The sequence below is a fragment of the Microtus pennsylvanicus genome, chromosome 4, assembly GCF_037038515.1.
Source record: "Microtus pennsylvanicus isolate mMicPen1 chromosome 4, mMicPen1.hap1, whole genome shotgun sequence".
Lineage (NCBI taxonomy): Eukaryota > Metazoa > Chordata > Mammalia > Rodentia > Cricetidae > Microtus > Microtus pennsylvanicus.
Genome location: NC_134582.1, coordinates 3,954,307 through 3,967,500, shown reverse-complemented (window position 1 = coordinate 3,967,500; position 13,194 = coordinate 3,954,307). Strand labels below are relative to the sequence as shown.

General features: G+C 38.5%; 1 protein-coding gene across 1 annotated transcript in view; it reads right to left on the bottom strand.

Moving 5' to 3' along the window:
* Window positions 1–13,194, bottom strand: part of Znf407 (zinc finger protein 407) — a 370,732-nt gene that overhangs the window by 324,916 nt on the left and 32,622 nt on the right. The window contains exon 3 of the mRNA XM_075968133.1: window positions 8,578–8,692. Coding sequence (XP_075824248.1) covers window positions 8,578–8,692 — 115 coding nt within the window. The remainder of the gene's footprint in view (window positions 1–8,577; window positions 8,693–13,194) is intronic.

Below are 13,194 nucleotides of genomic sequence, written 5' to 3'. Positions count from 1 at the left end.
AACATGTGCTCTCAATTCTCTCATTAAAAGACTGACAGCTTAAGAAAAGAGAGATGTCAAAAAGATCAAGAACTATAACAACACTGCTAAGAATGCCACTGAGATGCAGCAGAAACAGCACTGACCCATGAGCACAGCCTCAGGGTCTCACCTCCACTTCTGAAAAGTCATTTAAGCTCTTGACCCAACTTTCTTAATGTGTCTACTAGATGGGTTAAATCAAGCAACAGTCTCAGCTCGATACCCTATTTTTAAAATAAATTTTAATGAAGAACACTAAATTGTCTTTAATATTTAAATACAAACCAATTTGTCAGACTACTGCAAATGTCTCGTGAGGCACGTGACTGTCACTGTCCTCGTACCAGTGTGAGACCTCTGCAGACAATGACCAGACTTGTGCGAACACCACAAAACCATCTGTGTCTATTACATTGACAATAGCCCTTCTAAAATAGCTCAGGAAGGATTGATTTTCAGGAATATTCTAGAATCTCAAGAGTCACGTAGGAAGCTGGAAGCATAACTTGATGCAAATTAACCCTTCAAATGTTCTTCAAGCCACCCTGTGGTCCAGCTCTAGAAGGTTCCCCAAGCCCTCAGGAGTAAACAGTGCAGTTTAAAACAGAATGAGAGTTGGAAACAAAAAACCACTTTGTGACAATTCCTATATCTAGACAGTTGGATGGCAAAAATGCTCGCAGCGTACCTAATGCTTGCTAAAATGGCCCTGTAATAAAGCTAAAGCCAGCAGCAGCTGGGGAGAGGGAATCTCAAAGAATGAAGTCAGGAAGTTTAGAACAAAACAATAAAGGGCATAAAATGTATAAATTGTTTGGATGAAAAGGGAGCCTGGGAAGAAAGAAATAAGAGAAAAGTACATTTTTTGTTTGTAATTTTGTTTTTTAAGAAAGAATTTCTCTGCATAGCTGTGGCTGTCCTGAAACTCTTTTGTAGTCCAAACTCTGAGATCCACCTGCCTCTGCCTCTCCAGTGCTACAATTAGATGCATGCACCACCACACCCAGCAAAAACAGTATATACTTTTTTAAAGCACCAGCTTCCTGCCTCATATTGTTCTGCACCGTGGCTCATTCTAGTGGAAACACAATTATAGCACCCACTTTCCTGTCAAAGTGAGCACCAGGAGTGAGGCTGCACCACTGTGTCCTCATTGCTATTTGTAATCAATCACCTTGCACTAAGCTATGTGCTACAGATATCTATCTGTTTCATTATAATTATCCAAAAACCAATTTACAATTGTAAATAGTGAAATTCTCTTAAAATATCTCTCTGGCCAACCCCAATGCCCTTGACTCTGAAGCAGTGATCTACTTCCCATCTCCCTTTTTATATAGACTCCCCTCTCTCCTCTTTTCTTTGCTACCCAGAAACTGGCAAGTCACATGGGTTTTTTTTTGGGGGGGGGGGGGGGTAAAGGGATAGAGGCAAGGAGGGAAGAAAAGAGGCAGAAAACAGAAAAGGGCCGGTATTCAACATGTGAATACAGAACAATTTTGAGAAATACCCGTCGGCTTCACCTGCCCAGCCATGCAACTGTCACCTGTCAATCAAGCCTCAGGAAGGGGTGACTTAGTTTCCCTGAACACAGCCACCTCGTGTTCAAAAGGGGCACAAGCCCTGCCTGCACAGGCAGCTCTGGCTCATCTTCCTGACTCCCAAGGGCCGTCATATCCAATACTACCTACCCAGTAAGCATTTTCTGAATTAGCCAGAAAAGCTTGGCCGTTTCTGAACCTGAGTTTTCTCTATTTGAGGAAGATACTGTTTCTGTCTTTGACCTGAACTCCAACAAGCACTGGCAAATGCTAGTATTCAGCTGACAGGTATGTATCTGTTCCTCCCTCCACAGCAACACACAACAAGACTTTGGCAGAGCTCTTACATACAAGCCATGTTATTCCACTCATTTCTGCTTTTACTCTTCAGTCTTGGTTGAAAATACGCAAGTCTGTCTTAGGAATACTCCTCAAGTGACTCAACCTCAGCAGAACCAGGTCTGTAAGAAGACGTGTTCATACTCCTCGACAGTGGCGGATTCCCATTCTACCTGGTTCCCCTTGGAGTGGTTCTGTTTTCTCAGGTCTCTGTCCTCCACGGAGCTTGTGACCACAAACAAGGCCAGTACACAACCCTGTTACCATAGCTACACGAGAGCCTCTAGGGCTCTGCTGAATGAGAGAAGTGGACATCAGTGGACCGCCGAGACTCCCTCTGTCTCCATTCCCAACACCGGTGCTGATGTGGCTCCGGAAAGATTAGGGGCAGCTGTCACAGGGTGAAGAACTTCGGGAGACAGGCAAAGAGGAAGATGGAAGTAGAGAACAGATTAACAAGAAAAGGTAGATTAAAAAGTAAAATCACAGAACAGACAAAGGAATCCAGAAAGTGACTCCCTTCCTATAAGCTACTATGATGACTGGGGGCAGCTAAAAAGCCAACCCCAGGAGCCATCTTAAAATAAGAGAGAATTAAGACACTGGGGCATGATTATTTCACTGGAAACAAAAAACAGATGCTGATATTTTCAACAACAACCAACATGTAAAAATGCCTATTTTATCTTTATTTTGTTATACAGGTTAGTCACACTTACTGGCCTTGAAATATATCCATTAACCAATCATGCAAGAAATCAGCAAACTATGACCATGCAGAAGGAAAGAAGAGAATGTTGGTGACAGCAAAGGCCTCCTGTCACTGTGAGGAGACACTGGGAAGAGCCATCTTCCCTTTCTACATCAATGTCCTAGCCTCACTCCAACTCTCTCCCGCAATGACAAAACATCACTAGAAAACACACTAGAGTTATGAGAATAATGCTTGTTAACTGAACATTAAAATCGAAATGCTGCTTAGGTTTTCAAGCCATAAAGTAAGCTTCATATAAAAATGTTGAAAATATTGATCATAACTTAAAAAGGTATTTCAAGGATTTTTACCAGCAGAAGGGTAAATGATTAATTCTGGGTTGAGTGACGAAACAGAGAGAGTAATTGTTGCATGGCATTTTAAAATTTCAAAATAGAGACAAAAATATAGTCAAACTAAAAGCAATAAAATACTATGCAGAAAATACAAGCAATGCATCTTTCACAATGGATGTCTTACTGTTAATTTAAATCTTTTTACAAAAGTAAGAGATGTTGTACTTTATATTGTTATAGACGAAACGCATTCCCATAGCACAAAACCAACTTTTCTATCTATATTTTTTAACCAGAACAATCAGCTGAAGCAAATACTTATTTGGATACATCTGTAGATATGATGGGTATAATTAATTGCTCAGCTCAAAATGCAATTCCGTGGTACTTTTAATGATTTAGGTATACCCAGCTTTAGTTCTCAGAGCAGACTAAAAATAGTGATTTTAATTTATTCCTGCTGCCTACAATTACCCACAACCATGTATTTTTAAATATTTCCAGCCTATAAAAATTACTAATTTTTGCCACTTGTGTTTATCTGCATTTAGACTTTGATTTGGATAAATTAAGCTCTCAAGTGTTCCTTGCTTTATGAAACTCTGCATGTTGTACACTTCAACACAAATAAATGACTTGTACCATTAGAGGTTTAAATAATGTAATGTATTTCATGCTCAGCCTGAAGCTGGATTCCAATGAAGTTGCTAATGCACGTAATGATTAAGTGTAACTCAAATACTAACTGTGTTGTTGAAAACATGACAGGCAATAATTTGGTCTATTATATTCTGCCATTTAATTGCCTAGTACAGACATTCTCTGACACGTTATGAAGCAATGATTTACAATTATTCAAGCTGCAAAGGTCAGAAAGTGACATTATAATCATCTACATAGAGATCCCTCTAATGCACAAAAACTAGGTAATCTCACACACACACACGCACACACACACGCGCACACCAGTTTAACTGCATTAGTAACTTTCGATTTAAGGTTTCCAAAATCAACTAGAAATAAACATTTTCTAATCATACTAACGCACAATTTAAATTTTCTGAGATCTTCTAATAAACTCAGAGGTGAAATATTTGGAAAATGCTCTTATTCTCTCCTGATTAAGTAAATCATAGTCAATTATTTAACTAACTCCATATACATTAATCAAAACCTGACACAAAGAAATCTACCAATAAATAACATAGCCCCTAATTTATATATACTGAATTTATGGTTCTGAAAACTGGCATACAAAACTTAGATATCATTTCCTAGGTCTCTGGAGATCCAGGAGCACTGTGAGTTTCCCGTATCTCTTTAAGATAATTGGTACTGAAATGCAACTGAAATGTAACATGGTGAATTTTACCCCATCACCACTTTCAGCAGTTTCTTTTCCCTGATACACAGGCATGGCCAACTACATGTGAGGACAATAAATTATCAAGAGATGAAGGACAGCGGGGAACAGTTAACATCATTTACAATAAGAACAAAACAAAGAAATGCCAGAATATGAGAGCAAGACTGGATAAGCAATCTTTTCTCAGAATTTAATTTTAACAAAAAATGGAAAATAAACGTGGCAAATAGGAGGAAGTAGATGTGATTCTACAGAAAACAACCCCAGTGAAAACCAATGAGCAAAATCCAAAGCAGTGGGAAAGGCACATGCAGCAAACAGCAGCAAACAATGAAGAGAAGGACAATCAGGAGTAAGAGCAGCCCTGAGCCGGGGGGCCGGCGGCAGAGTCTCCGTGTGTGTGTCGGTGTGTCACTTCTCTTCTAGCTCCCATCTGTAAACGGGACAGCAAAGACGAAGCAAAGAACAAAAGCATCGGAATCAGAAAAGAAGACCAATGTAACACACAGCACTTAACACCAAGCACTGCACAATACTAACATTCAGAATATATGCACATCGGAAAAATTAATTCAGTGTGTGGTGTGGGTGCTAAGAATTGATCCTGGGCCTTGTACATGTTAGACACTAAGCTATATCCCCAAACCCACATACAGAATTATTAAAAAAAATTTAAAAGTGGAGGAGGCAGAAATCTTTAATAAATAAATAAAAAATAAAATAAAATAAAACCAACACAAAAAATTTAAATGTGTAAAATAAATTTGGGGGATGAAATTTTTCATTCTTAACAATTAAAATAAATAAATAGGATCGGGAATTTAATAAAAAGATGTGTCTGGCCTATTTTTAGCCCCATAAGTACTGAGTAAGCTCTCAACTTTGGAACAGAGAAGCTCCAGTGTCTGCTTTTGCCCACTCAGCACCATCACAGTGCAGCTGACTTCCACGTCGGCCAGGCATCGGGAGCAGAGAGCCTAGAATTCCTCTCCTAATCATACACTGTAAAGAAGAGCCTGCTCTTCAGGGGACCTGGATTGGATTCCATCACCCACATCCATAGCTCCAGCCCTATTCTAACCTCATGGGCACCAGGGACCAAGAATGCATGAGTTGTTACAGATATTATAAAGGTAAAACACTCACATGCATAAAATAAATGTTTTTAAACACAGCAGCTATACAGATCACCAAACAAAACTCTGTTCTCTTGAATTAAAAGGAAGAACCAGCTTTATTCTTTATCTACTTTGAAACACAGAATGGGCAGCAACGTGTTCATACCATGAGAAAAGCAACCTTGCCTATGCAGAGCGTCAACCCTGAGTCACAGCTAGACAATGGGAACTAGACTTTCAACTGATTCTTCTCCTCCGTCAAGGTAATTTAAACCCTGCCATACTGTGGCCAACATTCGCCAGGAGAGGATAAGTAAGAGAACAACTTCAAATTACTCATCTAGAAGCTTTTAAAAAAAAAATAACATAAATCCAGACGTAACAATTTTAAATGCTATCGTTATGTTAAAGTTGACAAGTCAGAATTCTAAAACTGCGTCTTAGTGGGAACTCTCCAACAGAGTCCTCGTGGATCTACAGTCTTCCTACATAAAGACAAGGAAAGGCAGGCAAACAATACAAACAGTGGCTACAATAACATTAAACTTATTCAATAAAAACACACCATTCCACAAATTTCACCATCAGAAAACTAAAAGGTTACTGCAAAAAGTTCAGTTTTATGACAGTTATTTCAAGCATGTGCCTGCCTCAATGTTTTACACATTTTCAACATGACTATTAGATAAATGACTATATATAACCAGGTAAGAAAGAGGTCATTAATAAAATTTCAAAAGACTGAGACCAAGATATTAACTACTGGAGAAAAAGAAATAGTGCAGGACCCTCTGTTTGTGACAAAATTATAGAACTGATGCTCCCAAAAGATCACTTTACCTTTAAAGCATGGTTTTGTAAAAGGTAAAATTTATAGCAATTAAAGCTAATGAAGAAATGCAGCATAGCCTGCTTATGTTCAGGAACTAATGGGTCCACTGAGCATTGGGGAGATTATTTAGCCATCAGTGATAATGAATTGACACTGTCAGCAATGTTAATACCCCAATATTCTCCAGTGTCAGTAGTAAGAACTAGTCCTTGCTTTTTTTGTTTTGTTTTCCATTTAAACTTCTATGTTACTCTTATATCTAACCAACACATGAAACAAAGACACCCCCATACTTAACACACAAAACACAAAACCAAAGATGTCCCCATACCTAACATACGAAACACAGAACCACCGAAGATAGTCCCATACCTAACAAACAAAACACAGAACCACAAAAACCCCTTCCTGAACATTAAATTCCTAATTCATTATTGTTTTGATCAACCTTACTGATCAATCCTTCTCAGCTCACTGACCTTCTTCAGAGCTCCTGGCCTCACTTCAAGGCTCTCTACCATGCTAAACTAACTCTGTGTGTGTGGCTTTTAAACTGAACTTATTTTTAAAAAGAAAAAAAACTATAATTCCACTGGGGGAGAAGTTTAAAGGTTTCCCTAATTTTAAAAGCTAGATACTGAAATCTAGAATGTTTTATCTACACACACACACACACACACACACACACACACACACACACAATGGGGCTAAGATTCAAACCATTCCTATTTATCCTGGTGACCAGATACAAACTACTAGTGAACACTTCCTCTGTCTTCAGAAAGCAATCAGCTAAGAAACGAGACAGTGTTCAAATTATACATTTAGAGCCAATAAATTATAAGCTGTTTCTGCTACTAACTATATGAAACAGGATTCTTTGAAAAAGCTATTTTATCTTTCCAATATCTTATCAACTTAATTTTAAAAATAGATAAAAATTAGATTTCAACAAACCAAATGTGCAAAAATCTATTTACCTATTTTTCACAAATGGGGAAAAACTGCTTACTACTTCCAAATGCACATTTCCACTGTGGTCGGAGTCATCCTACAGCTCAGAGGGTAAGAACAGTAAATGACTGTCTTTTAAAATCACAGGACCTATAGAAATTAAAATGAACCGTTTGGGACTTGACCCTGGCAGCTAAACTCAGTAGTAACTGAACTCGTTCTCCAACTGATCATGAGTGGCTTCAGGGAAGAGGTTCATCTTCATTTACTTTAGCTGCAAGTCACTGAACCATCAATTTGGCCAGCGAATAAATCACAGACCATGGTTGATAACATTGCTTGCAAAGTTATTTGTAAAACTCTCTTAAGGGTCAAAAAGTGAAATCATCTCCTGGGAATATGTGTTGTGCAATACACAGCAGAACTGCTCTTGACTTGAGGGCTGTTTCCATGTCCATGTACACCTGAGAGCCTCCCACATCAGCATAATATATGCACACTGCATAATTTAATTGGACCTACGAATTGCAGATTTCTTAAGTTTCACATAAAGAATTTTATATGATGTACTTATTAGTTAATTTCTCTAGCACAATAACATTAAAATATATTTTAATAAGTAGAGTATTAAAATCCACCTCTGAATGTCCTATGATACACCATATATGTCATAGCATTTTAAAGCCTTTTAAACATTTCTGCAAAATTAATTAGTTTTACATTGAGGTACCTCAGTGCTTTCTATTAAATGTAACATACCTGAATGACAATTAACACTATGAATGACTCTACAAAGAACCATGAATTGAAAACGGAAACTCGTTTTGAAATCCCATGACACAAAAATACATTATACACTGTTTTTACACATCATCCCTCAAATGATCAGTAACCAGGTATCTGAAATTAAATCTTTTGTTTTTCCTTACAGAATATGTCCAATTTATCCAAAGATCCATTAATGTGATTAAAATTAAGACAGTATAGCAGAAGAAAAAAATACATATGCACTCCTAAAGCTATATTATCTGGGGGTGGGGGGTCTTTTTGTCTTTAAATGGAATTTATAGTTCTCTCTGGCAATGTGAATGAACATCCTATAATTTAGTCAATTTACAGATTACAGGTTCAAATTGACCTTGTAGCCCATAAAATTGCTCATCTTCAGCACAGGATTAGAAGTGGGAGAAGAATGTCATAACTGTATTTAAGGAATTTACCATAACAAAGGAGAGGAGGATACGCAAGCATAATTTTCGCCACTCTTACTCATATCAGTTTTGAATTCTCAAACAATAGCTACCCCGCACAGCTAGCTCCTGGTTCCCACAGCAGAGGTGGCTTCAATTTACTCACCCACAGACGTGACACTTGTACTCCCTCATCCCAAGGTGCCTTTTCACGTGGTTTCTGGCATCTCCAAGCTGAGCTGTTGCGAAATGGCATATCTTGCACTTGAATGGTTTTGATCCTGAGTAAATGTAACACAAAGTAAGATTGAACGTGGATAACACATTACTAGCAGACTTTTAAAAGGGAGGGTAAACCAAATCCTAAGTTAAACCTTCAATCAAATTAAAAATTTCTTCCCCAAAACAAAATGCATGCACTCATTTATAACTTTCTTGACCCCATAAATATCTCATGTGGTTTTAATGTTTTAGTGAATATTGCTAACTCTCAAAAACATTTCTAAGATTTAAAGTCAAAAGTTGAGTGCCACTAAGCAGCTTTTATGAGCTAAATATTGTTAAACATTTTTCATACAACTGACAAAAAGGTTTCTTGAAGATATCCTATCTAAAATTGAACATTTTAAAAACACAAATACAAACAAGGTCACTGGTATCTACAAAGTGTATTACTGAGTATATTTCTCAGACATAACAACACTTTTCTAACACCAGCACAGACACACGACTACCCTGTGCTAACACCCGCACACACACGACTACCCTGTGCTAACACCCGCACAGACACACGACTACACTGTGCTAACACCCGCACAGACACACAACTACCCTGTGCTAACACCCGCACACACACACGACTACCCTGTGCTAACACCGGCAGACACACGACTACCCTGTGCTAACACCCGCACACACACACGACTACCCTGTGCTAACACCCGCACACACACACGACTACCCTGTGCTAACACCCGCACACACACACGACTACCCTGTGCTAACACCCGCACACACACACGACTACCCTGTGCTAACACCCGCACACACACACGACTACCCTGTGCTAACACCCGCACACACACACGACTACCCTGTGCTAACACCTGCACACACACACGACTACCCTGTGCTAACACCCGCACACACACACGACTACCCTGTGCTAACACCCACGCACACACACACACAACCATACTTCGCTCCACTGTCACACACATGACAACACAGCACACAACTGTTGTGTTTTCATCATCTTTTCACTGCTGTGATGAGTCAGCAAACCAACAATGTCAACATCTTGGTTACTGAGTTCACTAACAGATATTTCAACACAAGAGGCTCAGTAACGACAAGAAAACTTTTTAATTATTTATTATACCAAGATTAAAGTACACTGCAAAACAAAACACAACCTTTTCAGTCAACAGTGTCACTGTGAGTAACTCACGACCGAGTCCTCCACTTACTAGAAGTAGCCACTCTTAAGGAAGAAGATATGTGCAAACTGTCTTCCAGTTTTCTAACTACTACATCTTGAAAGAGATTAAAATAATAAAAACCAAGGCTTAAAATCTTTACGTTTCCAGACTTTTCGTGTCATAATTAGCATATCTATTTTATGAAATAACACTTTCAAAATGGTTAGAGTATGAAATCTGTACATTTCAAAAATTATAGAGTACAAATAAATCAATCATCTCAATCAATGAACCTCTGTGCAGTCCTGGTAAATAAAAATCCTCCAAGGTAAGAAAAAAAAATGTTTGAAACTAAAGCACTCTAGAAAAAAAACACTCTTAAATTTCAATTTAGTTCTCAAAAGGACACCGAGAAAATGAAGTATTTAATTTTGACCTCCCAAGAAAGGAGGAAAAAAAAACAAACAGTACTCCACGGCAGACAAGGCTGAGTATTCCACTGTCTAATGGCAATGAAGTGCAGCTCTTAATACTTCAAATTTCTATGGTTAGAAGCAGGTGAAAATGTATCCAACACCTGAATGGTTCTATCTAGTTAAGATTTATATGTTTAGATATAAAATGCAGGTTGAGATTTCAGCTTACAGCATTCAAATTCTATCAATCATTGTAGAAACTAGTTTATTTAAATGACTCTGATAAAATTAAGCGTATCATGACTTTGAAACATCACATGAGACAGACTCCCTTAATGGAACTCTTAAAAGGTAAGAGTCAATCCACCTGTGCTTAGTAAAGTGCTTTTTCAAGGACAATTTGGAAATTATTAATAAACGATAGTATCAGGACCTCAAACAAGAAGGATAAAACTTGCCCAACATTCATCTGCTCGATGACTTGGAGAAACAGATCTAAAACCCTGGCGGCTCAGACAGCCTGGTCTGACTAGCTCCGCTCAAGTGGCATGAAGACCACAGCAAATGGAACAGTGAGAAAGTCCTTCCCGAAGTCTCAGAGCTTGCTAGCATTAAAGGTAGGCTGTTAGCATCTCCTTCCTATGCATTCGCATTCCAGAATCAGCTAAGGAAATCCTCTCTGTAGGAAGAGGAAGCCTTTCCTTCTACTTCACTTTCTAGAGACAATATTTCTTTTTTACAGTTGCTATACAATACATATTATGAAATGAGGATCTTGGCATATGTTTATAACACAAAACCTGTAAAAAACACATATTTCTAAATTTGCCTTTCTCTCAGATATATTTCATTATTAAAATGTCCAGAATTATCTTAAGTAAATCTATTCTATGGAGCAGCATTATGCTCAGAAGATTTCTTATTTTAATTTGATCTGTATGACTTAATGAAGGCGGGGAAAAAAAAAAAACTAAAGTGGCCCTAACTTCCTGGTACCTGATTCTTTACTAAACAAATCCCAAAGCCCTGAAATCTGCCTGCACTCAGCCCTTGGGGCCATGCCTCTGAGACCCTTACAGTTCCACACACATAGACGGAGCACTAACATTCCAAAGGGAAGGCGGCACCCTTCAGATCTCACCAGAGGGGTAATGCAGATGCATGGGTATCACGCAGTGCTTGCTGACTGCAGGCTAAACTTGAAATGTTTCCTAAGCATCTGAACACTTCATTCAGTCAATCGCTCATTCATTTACCCATTCAACAAATGACACAGAATGCCAGCCACGAGAGCAGTGCGTGCAGAGTAAGCAGTGAACCTTCCCATTGTGCTCTGTCTACAGAATAACGGTCTTGGTGGTCTGCATACTCTCTAGACTGTTAGACAAAGAATTACTGACACCCAGCACTAACGGGGAGCTTTCAGTGAAGACACACACATCATATATGCCCACTTATGAACATTTTCCAAGGGCATAAGTGACAGGAGTACTGTGCACACAAACAGAATGGCTTCCCGGTATCTTGAGGCTTAAGACATCTTCCATGTCCTCTGCTATAAAAGCTTTAGAATACTGCACAAGAGCTAAGCCTTGTGCCAAGAGCTCTTCTAATCCAGAGTGAAGACCCCTGAGAATCAAGACAAGTGGTTCACACCACAAATGCACAGGAACTGAGATTTCCTCCTATAATTCTTCAGAACCAAAACTCATTTCTTCAGTATACTGCTTTCATCATGCTAAGAATAATCAGAACAGGTTACATAAAACATACAGCAAATTCCAAATATGGAAATGAGTTGGAAATCAAGCCCTTTTCCAGCTAAGCAGTAATAACCGGCCCTGTATTACTCCTTCATACATAAAAGTGAAGTACCAGGAAGCCATCATCCGTTTTAAGATATTCCAAGAGAAAAACAACATAAAATTAAAACCTGAAAACCAGCCTTCCCAAAAAAGTGACTTGCGAAACTGACACGGTGGGCTGGCCCTCCGCTCTAGGAGGGAGGGCTCTGCAGTACCCAGAGCCCGGGAAAAACGTACTTGCTGCAAAGACCAACAGAAGATCCAAAAAAAAAAAAAAGTCTGCTAACTTTTACTGAATGTTGCAATCGATGATGTAACTTATGTAAGTAGGGTTACTCTGTCACATATTGATAGTTACCTCACTTTCACATCCACATTAACTTGATTTTAAATGCAATTAATATATATAGTCAAGGAAGACTAATGGACTACATTCTGCACTTAACCTGGTAGACATTTTCAAATGGCACAAGTGACCAGTGCAAACCTATTTTGCATTGTAAACGACTAAATAAATCTTAATGGATTAAGAATGATCAGCTATCAACACACAAGGGAAATTAAGTGCTGAAATGCCTACATTGATTATTTTAAATTATTAGCCTTACTCTGTTCTTGAATTTGTATGCTTTTAGTGAGCTTTAACACATTTACAAGACTTATTGACTATAATTACAAGAGAATTCAAGTAATGGACACATCAATTATAAGCAACATGTCTTGACCAGACAGTTGCATAAAGAATTCTAAAAAGAGCTCCATTAGCATCTTCCTCTTGGTTTTATTCAGTTTTATCTGACTTATTTTCCATGCGTAAGAACAGCCTGGTGTCTAATGCCGTGTCATTTCAGAGTGTGAGAAGCAACAACAGATACCAACAACACATACACATAAGCACTTGGCGTCCTCCAGAAATGGGCATCAAGCAGCTAGGGGAGAGTAGGCCAGAGACTGCGGTGTTTATATTCACCGGAACTGATCTCCTATTACTTTCTTTAAAGGAAATGTCTGACCATCTTTAATCAACCTCAGTTACTGACAATGCTCTATAGCTCCGTGTAGCCATGCACTAAGTTTCAAAAACTGCAGGAATTTAAAGTGTAGATTTAACAATATGCCATTATTTAAAAGTACAGTAAAA